This window comes from Lepisosteus oculatus, chromosome 7 (assembly GCF_040954835.1).
Source record: "Lepisosteus oculatus isolate fLepOcu1 chromosome 7, fLepOcu1.hap2, whole genome shotgun sequence".
In the NCBI taxonomy this organism is placed as follows: domain Eukaryota; kingdom Metazoa; phylum Chordata; class Actinopteri; order Semionotiformes; family Lepisosteidae; genus Lepisosteus; species Lepisosteus oculatus.
The window spans coordinates 24,267,855-24,292,118 of NC_090702.1; the positions used below are offsets into that span (position 1 = coordinate 24,267,855).

The 24,264-nt window shown below is 39.0% G+C and overlaps 1 protein-coding gene across 11 annotated transcripts in view; it reads left to right on the forward strand.

Annotated features, from left to right (window-relative positions):
* The window catches only part of grip1 (glutamate receptor interacting protein 1), a 305,230-nt gene that overhangs the window by 211,004 nt on the left and 69,962 nt on the right, over positions 1–24,264 (forward strand). For 8 of the 11 annotated variants that reach the window (XM_015352804.2, XM_015352807.2, XM_015352801.2 and 5 more), the window contains one exon: positions 8,266–8,346. The exons of 2 other annotated variants lie outside the window; for them this stretch is intronic. In XM_015352804.2, the coding sequence (XP_015208290.1) occupies positions 8,266–8,346 (81 nt within the window). Of the gene's footprint in view, positions 1–1,896; positions 2,846–8,265; positions 8,347–24,264 lie in introns of those variants that run through there. One more of the 11 variants, XM_015352808.2, reaches the window with a different exon arrangement.

Below are 24,264 nucleotides of genomic sequence, written 5' to 3' on the forward strand. Positions count from 1 at the left end.
ATAGCACCAGGATTTGTTGTTATCATTAATTTTTCTAAGAGTTCAGGGATTGGATTGTTGCACCCACCAATTGCTCTCTGATGTTGCATATATTGCAGCAGACAAGCACAGGGATTTGATGCCTGTAGATATGAGCCATATGATCCTGTAAAACACAAATAATAATTGTAAATTGAATCAAGAAATTGTAAGGTCACTCAGCAACTTTTCAAAGCAAAGCTGAGAGCTCCATGAAGTTCTATAATGAAACAGCTGTGTGAAATCATATTCAGTAGCTATCACTGTAGAACACTACAAAGAAAGTAAGCAAGTAAGTATGCTGTCGGATCTTGGTCAAAAAGTAGCCTATAATGAATACATTTGCTCAATTCTTATTAAAGACACCAGACAGTTGTATAGGATGGGATTAACTCTGGCAGTACTGTCGTGAAAGAGAAGAAAAAATTTAAAATTGTAGCTTATTTACTTACTGTATACATTATGTTTCTCCCTGTCACTGTCATCTCTTAAGCTCCGTCATTCTATAGCTAATGTATAGTATTCTTCTAAGCAGTTTGCCACAGAGCACTTTCCACAATTATGTAACAGTTAACAATGTTGTATCGCAGCAGGAATGTGCTTCCTCCTGTTTCAGGTTAGCTATTATTATTAAGGCTGTTTTGTAACAACAGATGTGAAATTGTTTCCTTCACTATCCGTTCATAACACCTGGTTGACACTGAAAAGAATGCAAAGCATTTAATTAAATGTTTGGTCAGTGAAACAGGTATGCCTCCCCTATGACTGTCAAGCAGTCATTATAACAAATAGAATTCTTCTAGAATGAAGTGGAGTCTTTTCTAATTTGTTTTGTGTAGTCATACTTAGTAATACAGTCCTTTTAAAATGAACACCTACAACATGGTGATATTCCCAAGTTTGGCTATCTCTTGGAGACTCAAGGCAAGACACCACACAATCCTGATACCTTTTTCTGTATGGTGTGTCTTCATGTCAAGCTGCTCTTTTCGACCTGATGAGGCTCTCTGCCTGGAATCATAAAAGCTGTTTCTCTTCAGTTTTTTTTTATTAATCACTGTAGAACCAAAATGTTAACAACGTAATTTATTTGTTTATTGTGTGTGCTTTTCCGGCAAAAGTCCTGTTTGTCTTCCTCCTGGTGTAACCACAAAGGCTCGTCTTTCTGTCATGCTTAATTAGCCAAAATAGAGTCAGAGAGATACGGTTAACTGATCTTTGCCAAATTACTCAAGGTAAACCTCTATGAGTTTTAATGGAAAAGCTTTTTGCCATTTCCAGGCCAAGGATAGTGATGTTCTCAACTAAATATAATATGAAGCGACTGCTTGAGCTGCCAAAGTAAAATCCAAGAGGTATTAATCACAGGAGATGACCTCCTCTCGCTCCCAGTGTGAAAGTGGCAGGACTGTCAGGTTTGAATGGCACCAGCCTATGCTGGCGTTTGTCAGAATCAGGTACCTCCCACCACGGCTATTTTGAGACCTGCCCATATCTGTTTTTTCAGCCATTGCAAGTTAGACATAGAATCAAAACATAACCTGAGTCCTCTTGCATAACTATCGTTTCCTTTTTAGTGTGTGTGGCATTCATGTTCTGCACTTCTTGCTGGTCGGTGGTGCTTTCTTGCAAGACAGAAATCTTTTTTATTCAGATAAGCAAACACCGTCAATCAGGAAAACAGCAATTGAGCAAACACGGAAAGTTAAGAGATTTGTCTTTTAAGAGTTTTTTTTTTTAAAATAAGATCTCAAATAAAAGACCAATAGTAAAAGGTAAAAGTTTAATAAGAAAGCACTGGCAGCATGCTGATTTGCAGTGCATCTGTGTTTTGCTCTTTTTGAATGCTATTTTTATCCGTCACCACTGTGTATTTCTTAAGGGGTGGAGATTCAAAATTCAGGCATTTATCAGTGTACAAACCCCCTGTTGTGCTCAGGGCTGGCACATGGAAGTGCATTAATTAGCTTCTTGTGAGTACTTTATCATGGTTCCATTAGATATCTAGAGTTTTCTTTTCCCCTGCTGTGTAAGATGAGCCAAGAGTAACAGCTCACATCTCCACTTCTTCCTTCCTAAATGAGCTTGGTCATATGCATGACTGGGTATAGTGTGACCTGACAGCCTGACAGCACTGGTGTGTTTTCTGAAGGCTGCAGCACTGGGGTTTCTGTTTTCAGAAGAAAACGTGTTTCGTCTGGGGAAATACTGGCTCCGTTTTCTCTTTTTTTTTTAAGCTGCTTAATTAATATAATTTGAAATGCATGCACATGGGCTGAGTGTATGTCGTGGTGCTAACTGATCGGACTCCTAGGTTGAGCTCCATTGAAGGGACTGTGGAAATACTTCTCATACCAGCGTGCGCAGCCAGCTGATTGTAGCGCCTGCGCTGCTGGAATTCAGCTTCTCCCAACCACTGTGTGAATCGTTTTTGCGATCGCTTCAGGGGACCCTGGCATTCTTATAAATGCAACCATGGAAATGTGGAGCCTCAGCCAAATTTCTGACCGCTTAGTCTAGGAGCTAAATTAAAAACGTTCTGCTCCACTGGACATACAAGCACTTCCACAGGTTCTTCCTTGAACGAGCTGTATGCTGCAGCTGCAGTGAGCAGCCTTCCTAAGCAAAAGGACAGACAAAACTATGGTTTGTAGGGATTCTGCCAAGGAGTCGGGAATACACAGCAGTTCAGCAGCTGGTCTCTATGGCAGGGCTCTCCTAGTGCCCTGGTGTTGACTGGATTCACAGCGGGGCAGTCTCACCTGCTAGAGGGAGAGTGCCATGGCTTTCCTGTGTGGAGTCAGTAGCGCTTTCCATAATGATGAGGGTGAGTACGGAAAAGGCTGAAAACTTGGGAAGGAAATCAGGGAACAGAGTGTTTTCGAGTGTTTCGTTGGTTGACTTTGTAAGTCGGCTTCTCAGACCTGTGTGTCTGCCTTGAAGTGATGATAGAAAAAAAAACTAAATGACTTTCATGTGTAATGAAAACCCACCAGGGATAGAAAACCATTTGTAAGATGTCTTTTCTCTGCATTATTAACAGCTGCATTTTTTACATTATTTGCAGAAGCGCAAGCTGTCATTCAGTGAAAGAGGAAAATTGAATTTGCGCCCTACGTCTGTGCAGTGACTGTGGTTTACCTGCACACGAAGGGAGAGAATGTTTGAGCTCCAGTCATTCTGTCACTTGCTGGGATGGAATATGCCCAGTACTGGTTTAGATACAAATTATATTTTATAATAAATAAAGTGCGATTCATCTAGTTCAACCATTTATTTGGTTCTTGTTTTATGAAAGGTCTTTTGATTATGCTCAAAGCATTTTCTGATATGTTTGAGAGAAAAGAAAGTAATTACCCCTGTTTAGTTGTTGTGGGTGAGATTTGGAATTATAGTGATTGAAGGAATTCATTTCCCTGATGATGCATGCAATTTTTATAGTCAGCAATACTGGAGACGGCAATCATCCAAAACTGAAAAATTACATGGGTTAATATCCCTGGCTATTGACAGACAGGTACCACTTGGTGACTTACTGTACCTTCAGCCCTTGCTATGTACTATCTCTTAATTAACCCAACTGGTCAGCTTCCAAGTTAAACCATTTTTAAAAAGAAACACGCATTCCTTATTTCTCAGAATATACAACGTTTGCATCAAATTGTAGTTACAAAATGGATGCTTTAAACTGGATGCAAGTGTTTATTTTTTATGTGGGTTCCTCTGTGTTCTGGTTGGGGAGGGTTAGCAAATTTACTGTAGTCGTTGGACTCTGCAGCTTCCTTCTGTTTTAGCAGCCCATGTGCGCTCTGATGTAACTGGGTAAAAAAGCAACAGCATCTTAGCAGTAACCTGCAAAGCTCAGCAACACCGCTTTAGACTTCCAAAATCAAATGCAGGTATAAGTGTGTTTATATAAATATAAGCTTATATTACACGTACTGTACTGTACAGTATGTGTGTGTAGGCCATGTCAGCAGATCATTGAGAATCTTTGGATGGCTTTATGGGCTTCCTGCAGTTTTCTTGGGTCTTGGCAGAAAAGGAAAATGTGCAACAAATTCCTCCACTTCCCACAGGAAATGAGAGGCAGAATGTGTCCAGCAGCGAAATGACCGCCGCTGCGTTTGCGGGTGGTATTGCAGTCTGAAGTGGAACCTGGAAGGCTTCCACTCACATCAGCTTGAATGCACTAAAGTGCAGTGTGAGGCTCTTGAGAATAGCCGTCTTGCTGTAAAGCTTCTTGTCCCATGTGGTGCTGGAGAAGTGCATTCAGTTCTCTTTTTGCAGCGGAATGACGTCTGCTAAAATAAGGCCACGGATGAAGTCCACAAAAAAAAAAGACCTTGAAATAGTGTAGGTTGATTTATTACAGAAATTGCTTGTAACTTTTTTTGTACCTGTCACAAATCTCCTCTTTTCAAGCTTTGTATACAGTTGAGCTTACTGTGCTTGAATTAAAGCAGTGATTTAAATCGATGCAATTTTATATTGTTCTTTTTACTATCTTTTTCATGTCAGTTTTTAAAGAAAATACACGAGAGGTACTTTTAAAAACCTTTCATTAACCCATATGGTTTAATCGTTTGCCGTCTTTGAATCTGTGTACTGTGGATTTAATGTTTTGACAGAGAGAAATGTATCAAGAGTGTCAGACAAACATAAGAGTTTCATATGTTGGCTCTACTCATGTACTTAATGGGGACTTATTTCTTCCTGAATCTTGAGTGCTGCTGGAGTATCATTCTGAAACAGAGGTAATGGTACCATTACATCTCTCAAATTACTGTATGTCTATGTTTTGAAATTGTTTAGTTGAAAAAGCTTCAGGACATTAATTAATTGGTCTTTTCACTTCTATTTGAATTAGAGCTGTTATTACTCCAGTTATCTTGCTTAAGTATTGACCTACAGTATTACCATTGCAAAGAGTATGAATACAAATGGTATTGATGAAATCAACATATTTGAGTTAGTGATGTTTTACATACATTTGAATTCATTCACACAGGGAATTGTTCAGTTTGATCATAATCATAATATATTCAAAATGTGTATAGAAAGCATGATTTTTACAGTATCTTGATAAAATGGGACAGCTTTGAAAGGGGGTGAATACATTTGCAAGTCACGGTAGATATAGCATTCAAGTACTGTAGCTCATACAATATGAAATGCATATTCAAGCCCGTTCAATTTCTCAGTGAATAATAAATCAAAAATCCATATGTACTCTCAAGTATCAGAGTATACTGTAATCGTTACTTTAGCCTTGTGAATTTGAATGCCCTTAATTAAATGATCATCTGCAGTGCCTGAGATGGCTTTAAGATTTGCTGTACTGGCAGTGACATGTGAAGTCTTCTCATTTTTTAGGCGACTGATTTAAATTGGCTGCAGACAAGACCTGTGCATGTTGTTTTGCAATTGTTTTCAGTTTAGACGCAAAGCTGCTACCATGCTGACTTTTGGACATGTGGAAACTGTTGAACTCCAAGCCTGTTTTGGCAATACATAAAGCTGTATTTTGAAAAGAGGGTAGGGGGATGCGGAAAACATTCATCACCTCGGGTAAGTGCGAAGGTGTGTTGGCTAACAGCAGAACTGTTGCAGAGCGAGAGATTTCCCAGATCTGAAATTGTGACTTGTCCGCCACTTTTTAGCCAACACAACAGTCCAAGCTGGTGTGAAGGAAAGAGGGATGTTCACAATCTGTGTTTGTGGTTTTTTGCTCTGGACAAGAAGTACCAAGTGTTTGCCAATATAGGAAGCAAAGTGCATTGTATCACTTATATAGGATGCACTTTGCTGATACAATCTTTCTGTTGTGTTACAATTGTATATCAAGCCTTTTACCATCTGTGCAAGGTATTTATTGTCGTTATCTCAGTTGGTGATGTATTTAAATGGCAGAATATTTTAGTCTGATTGAGTTCAATGCAAGGAAATTGACAGGGATATAAATTGCAAATTGTCTCCTGATGAACCGGGGCTTAAAAGAGCTGTATACAACTTCTGCTAATTATTGTGTTTGAAATGTTTTTGAAGCTTTCCCAAATTTTAAAAACAAATGAAATTATTTGTAGTTCAGAATATGCAAATATTGTGTCAGTGTGGTTTGCAATGCAAATTTCACAGATCACATTTTAAATGCAAGGACATTTGCGTTGCACAGAAGTTGACTGTGAGTTCTGATTTTATTTTTGTCTGATTTAATTTTTCTGTTTCTGATCTTTTTTTTTTCCCCAAACACAGAGAACGTTCCCTAAGTCATATTCTAATATAAAATGATATTTACTTTATTACATTAAGATTGAACTCAATTCAGTAAATTATTGAGAACCAGAATAAAATTCTGACCAAGTCTCTAGTTCAAGTGCATCATTGTATACTGTATAAAATAATACATTTGTGGTGAAAATCTGAATGTGCGGCCTCTTTAACACTGGTTCAGTTGGTTGCATTTTGTTGCATCCCAAGTGAAATCTTTACTTAAAACGTGAGGTAGAGTTGCTTTGAGGCTGTCCTGATTTGCCATGGAATGACCTTGGGCTGCATTGGGTGAACTGTGTCCAGATATTTACTGCTTGGAAATGACTCTTGCTTCAACATCAATTGATTTCAATTGCATCTGAATTAAGAACGGTGATGAGGGGCTGATTAATTTTCTCAGTGTAATGCTCCCCAGTGACCCATTTCCATCTCTGCTGACAAATGTCTCAACTCGCGCCAAGGAGCAGGGCTGTAAATCGTCCGACTCCTGAAGGTGACGGAGAAGCTTCAGGACAAAGTCTCATCAAGATGGGTAGAGACTGAGCAGCCATCTCTCTTCACTCCTACAATACCTCCCGACCCACTATGCTTTGATCCCAGTGATCGGCTAATTGCTCGTCAGGCACAAGACAGAGCCTTCAGCACATCGTTATGTTTCTGATCGAGGGCAGTGAAGAGTGGAGTGTCTCTCTCTCTTTTTTGTACTACTGCTCTGGATAACTTAAAATGTGTTCAAATATCCATCAAGAGAAAACCAGCATCAAATACAGTATGTACAGCACCTCTTTACTCATCCAGATGCAGATTTAAATAGCTATAGAGAAAGAAATGTGATTCAGCAAGTCCCAAAGAAAAAAAACAATGTAATTATTATCAGATTTATGCATTTATTACACAAGCACAAATACTTTATACTTTTTATCTGGCAATGATGCAGAACTAAATAATAACATCATTCTTAATATTCAAGGATGTACTTTTTCATCATTCAATTGGCAGCAAATTTTAATCCTTTTCAACTCCTGATACTGTCTAAAGTCTTTGAGGTTTTGAATAACTTTTAGGCTATGGATTATGGTGGGATGTGTATAAGATTAAGTCTTGAATTTGGATTACTCATCACAATACTAACCTGTTTATTTGACTCAATCTCCATCCCAGTGAAAATTTATTGAAATACATGGCAGGCTAATTTGTTCCAGTTGTACACTTTCATGTCCAGGGAACCTTAAATGCTTTTGTGCGTCGTTCGTAAGTGTCCCTCTTGGGTTCTCCACACTCATTTTTGTGCAGTAGAGATTTGCTCTTGACAATTAAAAAGACCATCCTAATAAAAAACAAAAAATCCTTTAGAAACTGGTCATCCAGTGCAATGTGGGAGTAATCGTTCTTCCTGTCTACCTGCAAAAGCAGGGTCAGTTGTTGAGCTTTTAGCATTAGGTGTGAACTAATTGTGAAGCTCAGTGTGGGTAAAAGTGTTATAAATAAGTATAAATATTAAGTCCAACACTATATTTCTTCAGTATTATAACTTCAGTATAAGCCTTTAAAAGTTCAAAAAGTTTTAATCAAAGGTGTTATTCAAATAAATATGGTGTTACCAAATGTTTTACATCCTATGACTGTTGCAGTGCAAAACACCATGGTATTTAAATTTGATTTTTCTCCTTGAAGTAAAGAAGCCTGTTAAATTATTTATCCTAAGATGCCTCACGTGTTATTTTTAGTGATTTTAAGCAGTTTTAATTTCAAAGAAATTAAAAACTGATGGACTGAGTTGTGGATGGGCATACTCTTCTTGGTTTTGTTATAAAATCATCCTGTTTTATTTTTTCTAAAGAGGATGTGTTAATACCATATACTGTAAGTCCTTTTTTAGTTCCAGAAATTATGTAAAAAATAAGAATGACTTGTATTGCTTACCTCATACATTGTACCCCTAAAGACATACTGAAAACGTTGTCTCGCCTGCAGATGAAGGGCCATACACCAAGCCATCCAACCCATCCAAACCTCCTGATGGAGCGCTGGCTGTCCGCAGGCAGAGCATACCAGGTAGGATTTGGGTGTTTAAGATGTGCTTTGCTTTTGCTTTTCTCTTCTGGGCTGTAGAGGCAACACTCTGCAAGCTCTGTAGTGCAGTGCAAGTACATTCCATTCATGTACTGTATGTTTTCACCGGATAGCTGCATCAGGGTGAAACCCACACTCAGATGTGTGCCTGGGCTCTCTGTTTTCAGATGTGTACGCTCAAGCAGCTCTAACTGTCCTCTCATCAGGTGATGGCAATGAGAGGCTTCTTTTTAAGTAGCGTGTGATATAAACATGTCATTGTCCATTTATGATTACACAATTGTCTCAGAAGAAGGTATTCAGTAATCTGCTTATAATTAAATGTACTAGACTGTAATACAGTTTTTCTGTTGTGTTGCATAAAAAGATATGACAAATATTGGATATTACAGAAGCATCTAAGTTTTTAGTCCAGCAAACCTGTCTTTGAAATAGTGGTTCCAGGCAGGCAGCTCTCACTTGTTGGTTTATGAAAACCAGACACTGCTAAGCAGACTTCCACATCCTCCAATAGGCACAGTTTTTCATCCAACAGTACTTCAGCATTCACATTTGAAAATTAAGCATCTTAAATAATGCTATTTACTTTGAAGTCTTTGAAGTACAATTTCAAATATATTTTGCCTATTTAGGGTACTAAAATTGTTAATTTTAACTAATTTTAACATTTTATTAACAAAATTATTTATTTATACTTTAAAAAACATTTTATTTAGAAATCCATTACATTTAATTTCATTTTATTTTTTTCCACCCTGTACAGTTTCTTTGTTTTAAGGACTTTACCGATGTTACACAACATACAGTAAACATAAGGTACAGAATAAGACAACAGACATTTTATTGACTTGCTTAGCAACTGTGAGATAATGGTGTCACGGTGATAAATGGTAACTGGAAGAACACTGAGACAAATATTGCTCCGTGGTCGGTCCTTCATTTCAGCGTGCAAACTGGTGTGCACAGGATTTTGTCTTACTGTATATATTTGGTCCAATTGCCTGTTGTTTGCTGCACCAAGCACATTACAGAAATTATTTGTCCTAAATTAAGAAGTGGTATATATTCTTGGGGCATACTAAACCAAAAATGGAACAAATGAAAAGCATGAAAATCAAGAACTGTCTGTACTTACTGTATGTTGTCTAGTCTATAATCTTATACACGCTGAAACTAACATGGCCTAATAATAACAACAATAACAAAAGTATAATAACAGTAACCTATTAACAGTACTACTATAGTTAGCATATCTTATCAAACCTTGAAACTTAACTGTAACAATTTTGAAACAGAGAAGGTACCCAACGTCAATAACCTGTGCCACCTTGATGCATCTCAACTGCCCCCTTGTTGCTTAAAAATCTTAATTTTTAAAGTCGTAGGCCTACAGTGTCCTCTCTCAGCTATATTTTAACATATCTAAAACATACAGCATGAACAAAAGTACTGGTGAATTCAAAGATTACCCTACTGACTTTGATAGCTAAAATGTTTGTGACTCCTGTACTGCAATTGCAGTAGATTAAATTAAGAAAATGTTAGTGCTTTTTATATACTCTAGAGATTATGCTCCATAACCTGGATCACATGAGTATTTTTAAATGTTTTAAATAAAACTACTGTACATGCCAAGTTTATATTTTCCATAAAGTTGCAAAAATCTCACATTATTACATTATAAAACGATGAAAGGAGCACTTTTAATCTCAAACTAGAACACATCATGACATCTACATATAGTGATGCATTGAAAAATTCCTATTTTAATTAAATTTATAACGAGGGTCAGTGTGCTTCCCTCACCAAAGCCCAGCTGAAAACATATGACATACTGTAAAACATACTAAGAACAAATTTCATACCCACAGTACTGGCTTTCAACAGTTTGACTGCTGAGTGCCAATTGTTGCAGCTCTTTGTCAGAAACACTGGATGAGGAAAAAATCGATTCACAAAAAGATATGATAGTTGCGTATAAGCAGTAAAAAACATTCTCAAGTAAGGAATGTTTATGTTAAGAAACAAAGGAGCATAAAGATTAAACAGGATGCCATGTTTCTCAAACAGCTGTCGTTTAATTGAACGTCCCTCTATCACCCACAAAACATATAACCCCACCAAAAAAAAATATTTTTTGAATTTCCATGATGCTTGCTTTTGCATGTCCTAACTTTGTTAAGAGCTATTTACTAATATCAATACATGTATCAATAAATAAAGTTTGTACTGTGGAGGCATTTGACTTACACAAATCAAGTGCTGACAAAGATGTGAAAAGGTGACAATTTCTGGTTGAAATTCGGTGGATTAAAATCCCTTTATTACATGTAATTTCCTTGGCATATAATACTTCCTCTACCAGGCATACAGTACAAACTGTAGTTTATATAAAGGTTATCTTATCTAAAATATATGGAGAATGTCAGTACTTCAGATTTTCTTGTGTATTTCTCAGTGTCAGTGAACAGGGTGAATTGTGTTTTGCAATCAATGTTATTGACAAGTGCCATCTCCTGTTAAGTGGCATCTGTCGGCTTTAACATATTCAAGGATTTATAGTCCCCTGAGTACCTACTTTGTCAGTGTTCACACCACAGCATTGACATACAGCCAGGGAGGTGTAGGTGAGAGGAAGCTGGAAGACCAACAGAAAACCCACAGGGATACAGGGGGTAACATACAAATTCCACATAGCAGGAATCCCCACCTAGACTTGAACCCATGACCCAAGAGCTGAGGGAGCAGCACTGACCAGAATGCAATCCTGCTTTCCAGATCCAACTTATGCTTATTTTGCTTTCCAACACCCACAGCTTTACAGAACAGCAGGAACATATTATAACAAAACTAATCAACCTCACTGCTGGAGTAAGGATACCGAGGCCTGCTTGTTGTGTAGTCAACCTCTTTTGCGAGGTCCAGGAATTCACAAGATGTGAACTGCGGGCCGTCATTTGTAATCAGTGTTTCTGGAAGGCCATACCTGGTGAAAACAGCTTCCTGTCTTTCTACAGTTGTTGATGACATGAGGATATACAGTATACTCAAAAAAATTCCAATAACACTCATTTACATTCCTCCAGCGGAAAGTGTCTGTAGCAGCATGCTGCCATTGTCTTGATGGAGATGCTGTCATCTTCAAGGGCTCTGCTCTTATTTCTGATTTCTGAGCACACCTTTCCTCTAGTTCACATATCTGTCTTGCAGTACTCGGATACCATATGGTCTCTTGAGCTGCTACAATGCATTCATTCCCTGATGGCCTTGGTGAATCCTGTTAAGCATGGCTGGTCACATCAGCTCTGGAAACACCTTTCTCTACCATATGTGTGTCAATTTTGTTTTCTGCCTAATACCGGAGAAAGGGAGTTGGAAATCCCATTCTCTTCATACGCCAGGTTTCTCAGTCTATTTTTTTCAGCAGTTTGATTGAGTTGATATTCCCTTATCTACAGTACATACATTGTTTTTGTTGCTGGTATATGTTGCAAAACATGCCTAATACAGTTTTTGAGCGCTTGAAACGCAATGTTTATCTGTTTTATTTCTGTTGTTGCAGCTCTTTGTGGTAGTGCCACAATAGTGCATCTACTGCTGTTAAATATTTTCATGACTCAGGCATGTATAATTGTGTAACAGAATCTTGGAATCATAATCTTAATCTGACTCTTAGAATTCGCATGGTAAATTGTTCAGCAGTCATTGATCCTGGCAGTGAGATCAATGTCTTATGATCTGTCCTGATAGTGAAGTCTAATCCCAGTAGGCCTGTCTCTATGTTTGTGCTTATTTGGATTCTTGACATGAAGTTTGTACTGTATGTACTCCCCATGAAAAAGCGGGCTTTCCCTTTTATGCTCCTGTTTCCGCCCACAGTCCAAAAACATACTGGTAGATTAGTTGGCTTCTGGGAACACTGGCCCTGGTGTGAGAGTGTGTGTTTGTATCTGTGTTTGCCCTGCAATGGACTGGCATCAGTTCTGGGGTGTACCCCACTGCTTGCCGAGATAGGCTCCGGCTCCCCCATGACCCCAGGTGTGATAAAGCAGTTAGAAAATGGATGGGAGGACTCTGTCAATGAAATGACACTGAAAAGATCCCAGGTATATCTGAAAGGTCTTTGCAAAGTGTATTTTGCAAAATCTTCCTGTGGCATCAAGTTTCGAGAAGACCACAGCACTTGTTGACTGTATTCATACTCTCTGGCAGGGGGCACATTCCACTACTGCCTGGTGGCTCTGCTAAGTTATTAATTTGTCCACTTTAGCTGTGTACTGCTCAGACCTGCTGTTTTTTTTTATTTTCTGCAATGGTGTCTACAATTGCCCTCAGCTCTTCAACTTCCTGTGTTTTGTATATCAGCCTACTGTTGTTATCCTTGTGACATGTCTTTGTGTTGTGTGACTGGCATGACTGCCTTCACTGGCTTCCTTCTGAGTCAAGTTGCCAAGTTGTCCTGACAAATGGCAGTCTCATATCCCTACTACAGTTCTGTCTCTGCTCATTTTGTCTGCAGCTTCCTGTATTTACAGTGCTCTGCTAGTCTGAGAACGTATGTTATAAAGCACCCTGCTGTCTCCCCCAGCTCCTTGCAGCACTTATTGAATTTTATGTTTTGTAAATAACGTGTTTCCTGACAGAGTGCTCTCCTGACATTTTTATCATTTCATTGTACTGTACTGTATTTCTTGCTGATCTGTCAGAGGGAGAGTATGCTGGATGTGATCTACCTTGTCACCCATAAGGAGCAAATTGATTTGATATGTTTGCTCTTTCTCAGCTAAGCTAATAGGATAAATGCTTTTTAGTACTACAAGTGCTACACGTTACATTAATACTTACTGTTTAACAACAGGTACAAATTTCAATGGATTTTTTGTGTTATTGCATGCAGCTTCTGAACGCTTTTTTCTATGATAACAAACCTTGTCCATTTTTATCCATTTTATGGATTTATCCATTTTATCCATTTTAAGCAGAATTATGTTCTGCTTATTAAGTTCAGTAGAAAGTGATGTGTATTTCATATTATTTGCAGAATCAATTTATGCACCTGTGCTGCTGCAGTGTATTGGTAGATCTTATCATTGTAATTAATGTGTTTTATTATGATTGTTTCCATTTGAAGTGATACTTGTCAGTATCAAATATTTTAATAGGGAACATCAGAAACAGCACTACTGAAAGAATTGTTTAAAGCAAAAAAGTGTTTGCTTGCCATGACTCTATCCCATCCCCTAAGTATGTTCTTTCTAAATTAGACACTCATGTGTTGCATGCACAATGACCAGCTGAGTTCATTACACAAGATTTAATGAGACCAAAGCTGCAGATTACATATAAATAGAAAAGGTCTGAGCAGTTTGTGCTACTCAGTTTGTTAAAGGTGTTGTATTCAGTGAAACCAAGTTTAGAAAACCTTGTCGGAATGTTTTCTGCTATTCTATGCTTTTAAAAACCTAATTTTCTGAATCTTCTCAGATCGTAATATCAGTGCCTTTCAGACAAAAATTGCATACACATCGCACACGTTTTATCCTAATGGGTTGACAGTTGCTATATAGCTTCATTTAAAAAAAATATACTGTATATCAACCCGTTTGCTGCCGGATGAGGGTACACAGGATACTGTTTGAAGCTTTCCCAAGCCTGTCAGTATTAGTGTGCATGATAGCATCCTCAGGCTTTCGCTCCTGTCTGATGATGATGCCTGGCTGTGACAGTCAGGCTTCACTTGCCTGAGATTGGAAGTATATCTTGTCATTTACTGCAAAGTAAGTTTGCAGCTGAAAGAAATGAGCGGTAGATGATAGAACAGATCTAAAAAATAAAACTGTGCATTTTTCATCTACAAATGAACTTGATTATATTGACGTTGTAGCCAGGATTGTTTCCCTCATTTTGAAAAGTAGCAGGGCCTCACTGTAAGGGAGAGACCACAGTAAAATGCACTTGGAGAAGGACAAGTGTGAATGTTTCATTCTTCTATAACTTTCCTGCTTGACATAATATTATTGAATAAGAGCTGGCTAAGAAAGCGATAACTTTTCCATTCTATCCACTGCTGTAATGAATTCTAATAATGGCAGTCTAATGCCCTCAGTTTTGAGCTCATGTAAGTAGCTAGCATTGTACTGTGCTGTATATGCTTCTTTTATTTTATTTCATGCTCATTTCATTTCCTGTTCTTTGTGGTTTGTGATGTACCCAATGAGGGACAAGAGAGCATCTCCTGATTGTTGTAAGGATGATGATGATAAATGAAAATAAGATAATAGTGTAATAGAAGGAAAGGTGTTTCCATGCACTGCTGAACCTCCAAATAGCAGTACAGTAGATTCAGTACAAATATAGTATATCCCTCAGCTAAGTTTTATCATTGACCAAACCACATAAGGAAGAAGTAAATAAAGCCGTTCAAAACAGATTATTCTGCACTTGAGGGAATATTATAGAAATCTGTAAGCATAAAGGTATGATTTCCCCCAAAGTGCTTTTACAGCTACACAGCTCCCATTTAACTTTAAGGATGCCCTCCATGCATAATCAATTCTAAGAGAAACAGTGACAGCCATGACTGTAATTAGCATAGAGATACAGTATCACTCTTCTTTCAGTAGCTGGAAAGATATAGATGAAAATCAAGCCAGGTACACCCAAGGCTGTTTCTGAGAGTTTCCGTCCTAAAAGTTATGGCATCACAGCATCAGGGTCAGTGTCACCGCGGAAGAGGGAGTGAAGGCGGTACTGTATGGTCTTCATTGTCAGCCAATTGGGAGAATAATCCTTTGCTTAGCTTCACCTCATTTCCTTGCTTTAGAGACTTGTTTCAAAGCCAGTCAATGTTATGGAACATCATTACAAAGCTGCCTGGAAATTTATCTGATAGACTATGCACATCCACATTAAAATGATTGGGACTGTCTACAGTGGGAACATAATCTCATATTCCTTCCAATGGCATTAGGAAGTCAGACACAGATTTCTGGAATTGCAGATAGGTCTATAGGGAAAGCACAGGGAGGAAGTGCAGACATCGTCCCCTGACCTGACCGCCCATCAAGCCATTTATTTTCCGATGTTCTGTGAGCTCCACAGCTCTTAATGTGAGAATTAGTGCTCATTGAAAGAAGTGTTTCCTTTATTGGCTTATTAACATTATGCATGTCTGAAATATACTTCTGTGTTGAGTGTTTACAAACTCTACAGTTGAAGAGATGTGCAAACATTTTTGATAAGTACTTTTATTGTATTTTACATTGACAAAAATATGTGATGCATAATATACATATTAAAATAGTTTTTTTTTTCTGAATGTATGTTTCAGCTTTCATCTAAATAACTATCTGGTAATATGTTTAGCAAAATGTCAATTTATTGTTTATTAAGAATTCAGAAACAAAAATTTAATAGAACCAGTATGATGTTGATTTATTTGTTCACAATTTAAAGACCAAGAAATATTAACTTCCATGAGATATTTCTGCATTTCTATATACAGTATATCAGTACATACAATATACTGTATATTAATTCAAGGGCCAAATGCATAAATCATAAGTACTGTAGTTGCACATTCAAGTTCTGTAGTGCATTTTTGTAGGTAAGCTTAATGTATTCTGCAAGTAGATCCTGAATTTTTAAACTGCTTGTTAAAAATATATGGCATAGTGGAACTCGTACAACTGGAGGCTGCTTACTGAGTAGAGCTTTCCAATTTCACCTACACAACCAAACAGGAATACAGAAATAAACTTTAATATTGTCAATTTTAGGGGAAGAAAATATTTACCGCTCTTTTATGCAATGTGAGGATCAATTCCTATTTAGTAGATCACTAATGAAAGTTTCTTTAGTTCTCACTTCTAACACAACTCATCTTTGTTCACATTCTTAATTGTTTTTTGTGTAATGTAAGGAGGTTGTTGTACAGTAAGTACAGGAGGTGAGATTGATCCGATATACATGAGTTTGAAATTGCATTTGAAATATGTTTGATGTAGCCATTATACTCATGTTCAGTGGTAAAAAGGCAGCAGGTGGAGACAAAATCACATAGAAGAATTAAGGTTGTTGTGCTTTATTAATTAGAATGTTATTCTATGACAAAAGGTAACAAGAGATTGTGGATGGAATTAGACTGATATCAGTATGATATTTGTTTTATCCATCAGTCTGCTCTCATAAACCTCCCATTTAAATTTTTCTTTATCCCTGCTGTCGAGAAATGAAGAAAGATTATCCTTGTTGTTATCAGCGTGTGCTTTGGAAGATTTTCCCTGGTGTTTGGCTCTCTCTTTTTTTAAGACCCAAATGAGGTCCCAGCAGTGCCATGACGGGACACTGCATGACTAGAGAACCTACAGTAGAACAGATCGTGAAACGTATTGCTCTTACAATACACGTCAAGGTCCTCTCACAGGTGTTGTCATACTCAACAACTCTCGTAGTGACGCTGACGCTGGTGTGTACAGTGTGCTACCTGCTACCAGACAACTTAACGAGATTGGGAAGAAAATCAATCCAACCTGCACGCAGTTAAACAATACGTACCAGAGGATATTTAAGACCACTAAGGAATGTACTCCATGCTCAGTTATTGAGTCTTCTCTTGAGTCTAGGCCTTCTCAGGCTCCACGCTTTTTTTGGTAGCTTACTCTTTGTTTCTAAACTATGTCTCCTGGATCACCCTTGTGCTTTGTTTGATTTCGGGTGAACCGAACCCACAAACCCCAGCTCTGACCCCTGCTTACTTTCAGTTTCAATTTCATTTTACTCTTTGGACTGTCTGCTTCACTCTGCCCGGTTGCTAGAGTTTGCTCAGTTATGAACCTGCACCTGGATTCAGCTTCCAGTTTAAAGTCCTCTGTTCACCAGGTCAGTACACAGGTCTCACAGTTGTCCTCACCTTTGCCCGAGGTCCATCAAATCTACTTCAGAGTCACTGATTTGTATTTTCCATCTTAGTGATATCACTAAACCGAGGCCTGCGTTAAGTCTGACATCTTTTGTACACAATTTTATCATGTAATAAACGTGTTATCATTTTAAAAATCTAAATGATTTGCTTTCTGATCTACAAGCTCCCTAATTAGATTCATTCAAGCTTAATCATAGTCCAGAGACAAGCATCTAGTTTGTTAATTTTACAGTATGTATTTATAAAGTTTTACAGTGTTTTTTTATAATATTTGCATTACGTTGCATTACATAGAGTTAAATTTTACACTCACCTAGCATCATACTGTAACTAAGAATACGCCTTACTGTAAAAACTGCATGGAAAACATAGAATATGACTTGTTCTTTACATTTCATAGGAAAATTTAGATTATGAGTTCAATTCTTGACTGGCCTTTCAGAGGAATAATTGATTATTTTACCTGATCGTTAGAAATAGCAATGGGTGCTATAATGGGTGAACAGGAGAGCTGGCATAATTCAGGACAAGCACTGTAGGCCTTTATTTTGACGATTTTCATTTTAAAAGTGGGGCATTACTACTGAACTATGTGTAAGTAAAGGTAGGGATATAAAACCAGTTCAATTACCAGGAAAACATGTCACAGTTTAGCTTTTTGTGTTTTGTTTTTTGTCATAGAGTTGCTGTTTCTCTTGAGATTAATTTAAAGCTTTTCTTCCTCATCAAACTGGTACTTATTAGTGTTTCCCCCAGGGAGACTCCAGGGTAGCTCGTTGCTGGCAAATGTCTTTCTAAATTCACTAAATGTTCACACCATTCAAGGTTGGAAAATTGCATAGCACTTCTTGGAGTAGGTTAGCAGAAAATGGGAAAATGTAAGAAGGCCACATTGCCAGCAGCCATATCACCCTGCAACTCAAAACTGGCAACCCACTAAAGCTAAGCAGCTGTGAGCCTGGTCAGTACCTGGATGGGAGACCTCCTGGGAAAAACTAAGGTTGTTGCTGGAAGAGGTGTTGATGGAGCCAGCAGGGGGCACTCACCCTGCATCTGTGTGGGTCCTAATGCCCCAGTATAGTGACGGGGACACTGTACTGTAAACAGGCGCCGTCCTTCGGATGAGACGTAAAACCGAGGTCCTGACTCTCTGTGGTCATTAAAAATCCCAGGGTGTTTCTTGAAAAGAGTAGGGGTGTAACCCCGGCGTCCTGGCCAAATTTCCCATTGGCCCTTACCAATCATGGCCTCCTAATAATCCCCCCTCTATGAATTGGCTACATCACTCTGCTCTCCTTCCCACTGATAGCTGATGTGTGGTGAGCGTTCTGGTGCACTATGGCTGCCGTCGCATCATCCAGGTGGATGCTGCACATTAGTGGTGGAGGAGGGGAGTCCCCATTACCTGTAAAGCGCTTTGAGTGGAATGTCCAGAAAAGCACTATATAAGTGTAAGCAATTATTATTATTATTATCGATGCTTCTACTGCTTTCTTGTGCAAAACATTTGTATGGTTGTGGTTGTTGACTGAAAAACTACATTTTTAAAACCCATAACATAGTCATGAGTACAGAAATTCTCAAGTACTGTAAACGTTTAGTTAAAATGTACAGTAGGAAAGAATTACAGTGTATTAATTATGTATTAAACATGTATGCTCAATGGGTTTTGCAATACTCAGCATGAATTCTAGCAGTTTCAAACTAGTGCATACATTTTTATTCCATCGTGACTTCATTCTTTAATAGGACACACACATGCATTATGCATACGGTATGTATTGCAAACCCCTAAGGTTTACGTGCCTGTCAGTTGGCTTAAAATACATTTTTTGTGGTACTTTGTTCAAAGACTGTGCTATAAGCAATGTTTCTCTTTTTATTAGCTGTAAAAGCTAAGAATAAGGGACATTCAGTATCGGCACGTCTTATTGTTGACATTGATCAATGCTCAGAAAAATAATTTTGATTCACGTAAACCTCGTTTAATATCATACATTTCCTTTCAGCACACAGTGGGAATTTCAGTAGCGCTGTGCAGTAATTGTTTAACCTTCTGCCAGTCACTTTATTCTCCCCCCAGTAAAACAGCCTTTTGAATTCTCCAAAACAGTAGTGATTCAGTGGACTTTGGAAAAGAGATCACAACATCTCATGGACTCTTAGTCTTTTTTCTCAGAAGCTTCTCCCTTGCTCTGCAGTGTCAGGTGGCTTGTGACAGAGGCCAGTGTGCTTCAGCTCCTTGCTTTGAACCAGTCAGAGCTGGCACACTACAAAAGAACTGCAACATCAGATTTCCATCCACCCATTTCCAGTATCCACTTTATCCCTGTACTGTAGCTTAAGACTTTACCCATCCTAGTTTTCCAAGAGGGACTTCTACCTGTATGTACCAGAGCTGATCTAAAGAGGGGGACTTCTAATAAGATGGCTGCTTATTTTGATTACAGTTTACAGTATACAGTACAGTATACAGTACCAGCCATTATGCTACAGACAAGGAAACAGAAGCATTCACCAGCCTTGTGGATGGTCTTTGTAAAAGGACTGACCAGGTTTCATGGAATCTCACCCTCACTTCCTCCCAACCATGCCAGATTGAATTGCTTTGTTTATTTTGCTTTGGGCTGCATTTGCTTCTCCCATCCGACTTCGACAGGGGCCAGATCGCAACCTGTTTGACCACAGTCTCAGGCTCTGCTTGTGTCCTGGTTCGCACACGCTGCTGTGCTCCTGCGAGTCTTAGCTGCCTACAGGCTTAGCAGAGCTGCCTGCTACTAGCTATGAGCATGCTACTACAATTGCATAATATAACCTATGCTTGTGGCTCCCATAATTAATGCATGATCCTGTCGTAATAATTACACCCTACTACAGTACACCAGACGGAGATTGTTATTTTGGAGATTGTGATGTGGTTGCCACATTTTACTGTAAAATCACATTCTGTCCTTATCATTGCATACGTGCCTGTCAATTGGTTTAAAAAACTCATTTTCTTTCAAATCATCAATCAACTAATTAATTATCCACTTTTGTTTTTTGTCTGGGACTATACGGTATATGGTACTAAAATAGTTCTCCCCAAGTGTGAACATCTGTTTTCTTAGCTTTTTTTTTAAGCAAGAGGGTCTGTGAACAGCAAACCCGAACTTTGAGTGATGATTTTATTCTCAAAAAGTGTTTTTACTTGCACTACTGTGTGACTACTGAAACTTCGTATGCTTTTAATTTGGGCTGTTGTATTTAGCCAACTTGGCACTTGTTGGACATTCTCTTCCCATTGAAGATTTTGGAGGCAAATGATGGTGTTATTATATATCATGGATATTGTGACACACCCACCCCAAATCTCTGTGAAACATCAATACAAAAGCTCATTTCATGTCTTCACGTCCCTCCATCACTCTTGGCTCCTTTGCCCACTACTACCACGTCGTACAGTGAGGCATCTGTCCCCATGTGACAGATATGGAACCTGGAAGCCTTAGCTTCTCATTCTTTACAGCCTGGGAGACGACAACAGGTCAGGTGATGGAGGGTGTGAGCACATTGTCCACAGCATTATGGGGAGAAATGTTCAGACAAAGATCTCCCCCTTGTCTGAACCTACCACCTCTTTACAATATGTTAAACAGTACCTTCCAAATGTTTAAAAACTTCGCCATAGGTGATGGGGAAAGAGAATAATATTGTTTAATCTTTTTCACTCTTCTTCCTGCAGTAGATCCAGCGATATCTTTATTTCTTAATTTATAATGCATCATACAGTAGCAGTTGGTGAGAATGTCCAGTATGTCCTTCTTTTATTATGCAGATAAAATCTTCCTTTTAATATGCAGATACACTACACTGATTTATCAAATATCTTGCTTGAGCTACTGTAACACTTAGACATCAATTTACATGTACTGTATGTAGTAAATTGTAAAAGAGAAGACAGTTATCTGTTCAGGGATGCAAAGATATTTGTGAAACTTGGGATTGCAGTGTAGAATAATGCATTACATTGTTTTCTCTTCCAGGCTTTCTGTGCAAGGTTTTTCTGATTTGTTGAACTATACTATGTATAAAGAGATTAAGACAGCATTTGCATTGATGAGATGCTTGATTTTTACATATTAACTTGCACAAGGAAGTTAATGGAGGATGGCACATTTCTTAGTGATAAAAGACGGTATCATTGTGTGCTAATACTGTACAGGAAATATTGGTTGTACCTTTCCAGCCAGGTAGCTAACGGCGCAGGAGATTTGATGGACATGTTCTACAATCTCTTACAGTATGTGGTCAGTTGCTGGCTCCACACCCTCCTTCCATCCTGTCTTCCTCTGTGGGTGATAAAGAATTGAGTAGAAGTTTTCAGATTATGAGCAAATCAGCCCTTGGGCTCCCCCAGTGAGTCATGCTTTTGCCTTCCACAGAGGAGAGGAGGCTGGAGCATCTCTTAGTCCTTCAAAGGCAAACATTCTGAGAAAGATGACAAGTAACAGATGAGCGAATAAAACTTCACCAGGCACAGACTGGACTTTTACTGGGCATCTGTTGACAGGCTATTATCATCAAGTGCTGCAAAGAAAAATCACTGTATTGGGGCATTTTGTTTACAGATCAAAAAGTAAAGGTTGCATAAAAAGATGTGGAATACCAAAACCATGACTACCTGCATCGTGTCAATATCGTGAAACCTGCAGTTTGTGCTTTCTTTCTAAATAAATAGTAAGCCAGTAGTGCATATCATCAGTTGACTTGATTTCTAGACAGAACATTTTTGGTCATACATTTCTGAGATCCAAAATATATCAAGCAACAACTTCCACTAATCGATCCTTATTATTAGACAGTTGCGGAGTGCCAGAGCTGGTCTCAGCAGGGACAGTGTACTGTATTTAGTGGGACTACAGTCCACCATGGGGCACACAGACACATGAATATAGGGGGCAATGGAGAGATGCCAGTTAACTTGGTCTGTGGAAGGAAAGAAGACCACCAAGAGAAAACTCCAGCAAACATGAGGGGGATTGAACCCAGGACCCAAAATCTATGAGGCAGTGCTGCTGACCAAGTCACCATGTCATCCCATGTAACAGCAACATATTTAAAAATATTTCAAATCCTTTTGCAGGTCAAGAGATGGCCACATAAAACATGAATGAAAAAGCAGTTTCTGAGGACAACTTACAGTACGCATTTTTTCTTATTTCCTCTCTGAAATTTTGAAATGTCCAATAAGGCCACAGATTTTCTGGAACATCCCATTCGTCTGTGTTAATATCAATGAGGTCTGTTTTTACAGATCAAGTTCTTTTACATTATTGACCTCATCCTCGCCCTCAGTGACAAGCCTGTGGATCTGCATTTTGCTTTGATCTATGCTTTACCGAGTTTCGTGGATCTCACTCTCACTTCCTCCGGACCACACCCCTTGAATTCCCTCTCTGTGCTTTGCTTTGGACTGTGTTTGCTTCTCACAACCGACTTTGAAAGGGGCCAGATCACAGCTTGCTCGACCACGATCTCAGACTCTGCCCATTTCCTGGTTCGCACACTCTGCTGTCCTTCTGCGAGTCTTAGCTGGCTACAGGCTTAGCAGAGCTGCCTGCGCAGTTCTCTGTGTGTGTGATTACTGCCTGTGGGCTTCCCTGTCTCAGCTGCCCCTCACCCAGCACATACAGTGCCTTGCGAAAGTATTCGGCCCCCTTGAACTTTTCAACCTTTTGCCACATTTCAGGCTTCAAACAAAGATATAATTTTTTTATTTTATGTGAAGAATCACCAACAAGTGGGACACAATTATGAAGTGGAACGAAATCTATTGGATTTTTGAAACTTTTTTAACTAATAAAAAAATGAAAAGTGGGGCGTGCAAAATTATTCGGCCCCCTTGCGTTAATACTTTGTAGAGCCACCTTTTGCTGCGATTACAGCTGCAAGTCGCTTGGGGTATGTCTCTATCAGTTTTGCACATCGAGAGACTGAAATTCTTGCCCATTCTTCCTTGCAAAACAGCTCGAGCTCAGTGAGGTTGGATGGAGAGCGTTTGTGAACAGCAGTTTTCAGCTCTTTCCACAGATTCTCGATTGGATTCAGGTCTGGACTTTGACTTGGCCATTCAAACACCTGGATACGTTTATTTGTGAACCATTCCTTTGTAGATTTTGCTGTATGTTTGGGATCATTGTCTTGTTGGAAGATAAATCTCCGTCCCAGTTTCAGGTCTTTTGCAGACTCCAACAGGTTTTCATCCAGAATGGTCCTGTATTTGGCTGCATCCATCTTCCCCTCAATTTTAACCATCTTCCCTGTCCCTGCTGAAGAAAAGCAGGCCCAAACCATGATGCTGCCACCACCATGTTTGACAGTGGGGATGGTGTGTTGAGGGTGATGAGCTGTGTTGCTTTTACGCCAAACATATCTTTTTGCATTGTGGCCAAAAAGTTCGATTTTGGTTTCATCTGACCAGAGCACCTTCTTCCACATGTTTGGGGTGTCTCCCAGGTGGCTTGTGGCAAACTTTAGACGAGACTTTTTATGGATATCTTTGAGAAATGGCTTTCTTCTTGCCACTCTTCCATAAAGGCCAGATTTGTGCAGTGTAAGACTGATTGTTGTCCTATGGACAGACTCTCCCACCTCAGCTGTAGTTCTCTGCAGTTCATCCAGAGTGATCATGGGCCTCTTGGCTGCATCTCTGATCAGTCTTCTCCTTGTCTGAGCTGAAAGTTTAGAGGGACGGCCAGGTCTTGGTAGATTTGCAGTGGTCTGATACTCCTTCCATTTCAAGATGATCGCTTGCACAGTGCTCCTTGGGATGTTTGAAGCTTGGGAAATCTTTTTGTATCCAAATCCGGCTTTAAACTTCTCCACAACAGTATTACGGACCTGCCTGGTGTGTTCCTTGGTCTTCATGATGCTCTCTGCGCTTTCAACAGGACCTTGAGACTATCACAGAGCAGGTGCATTTATACAGAGGCTTG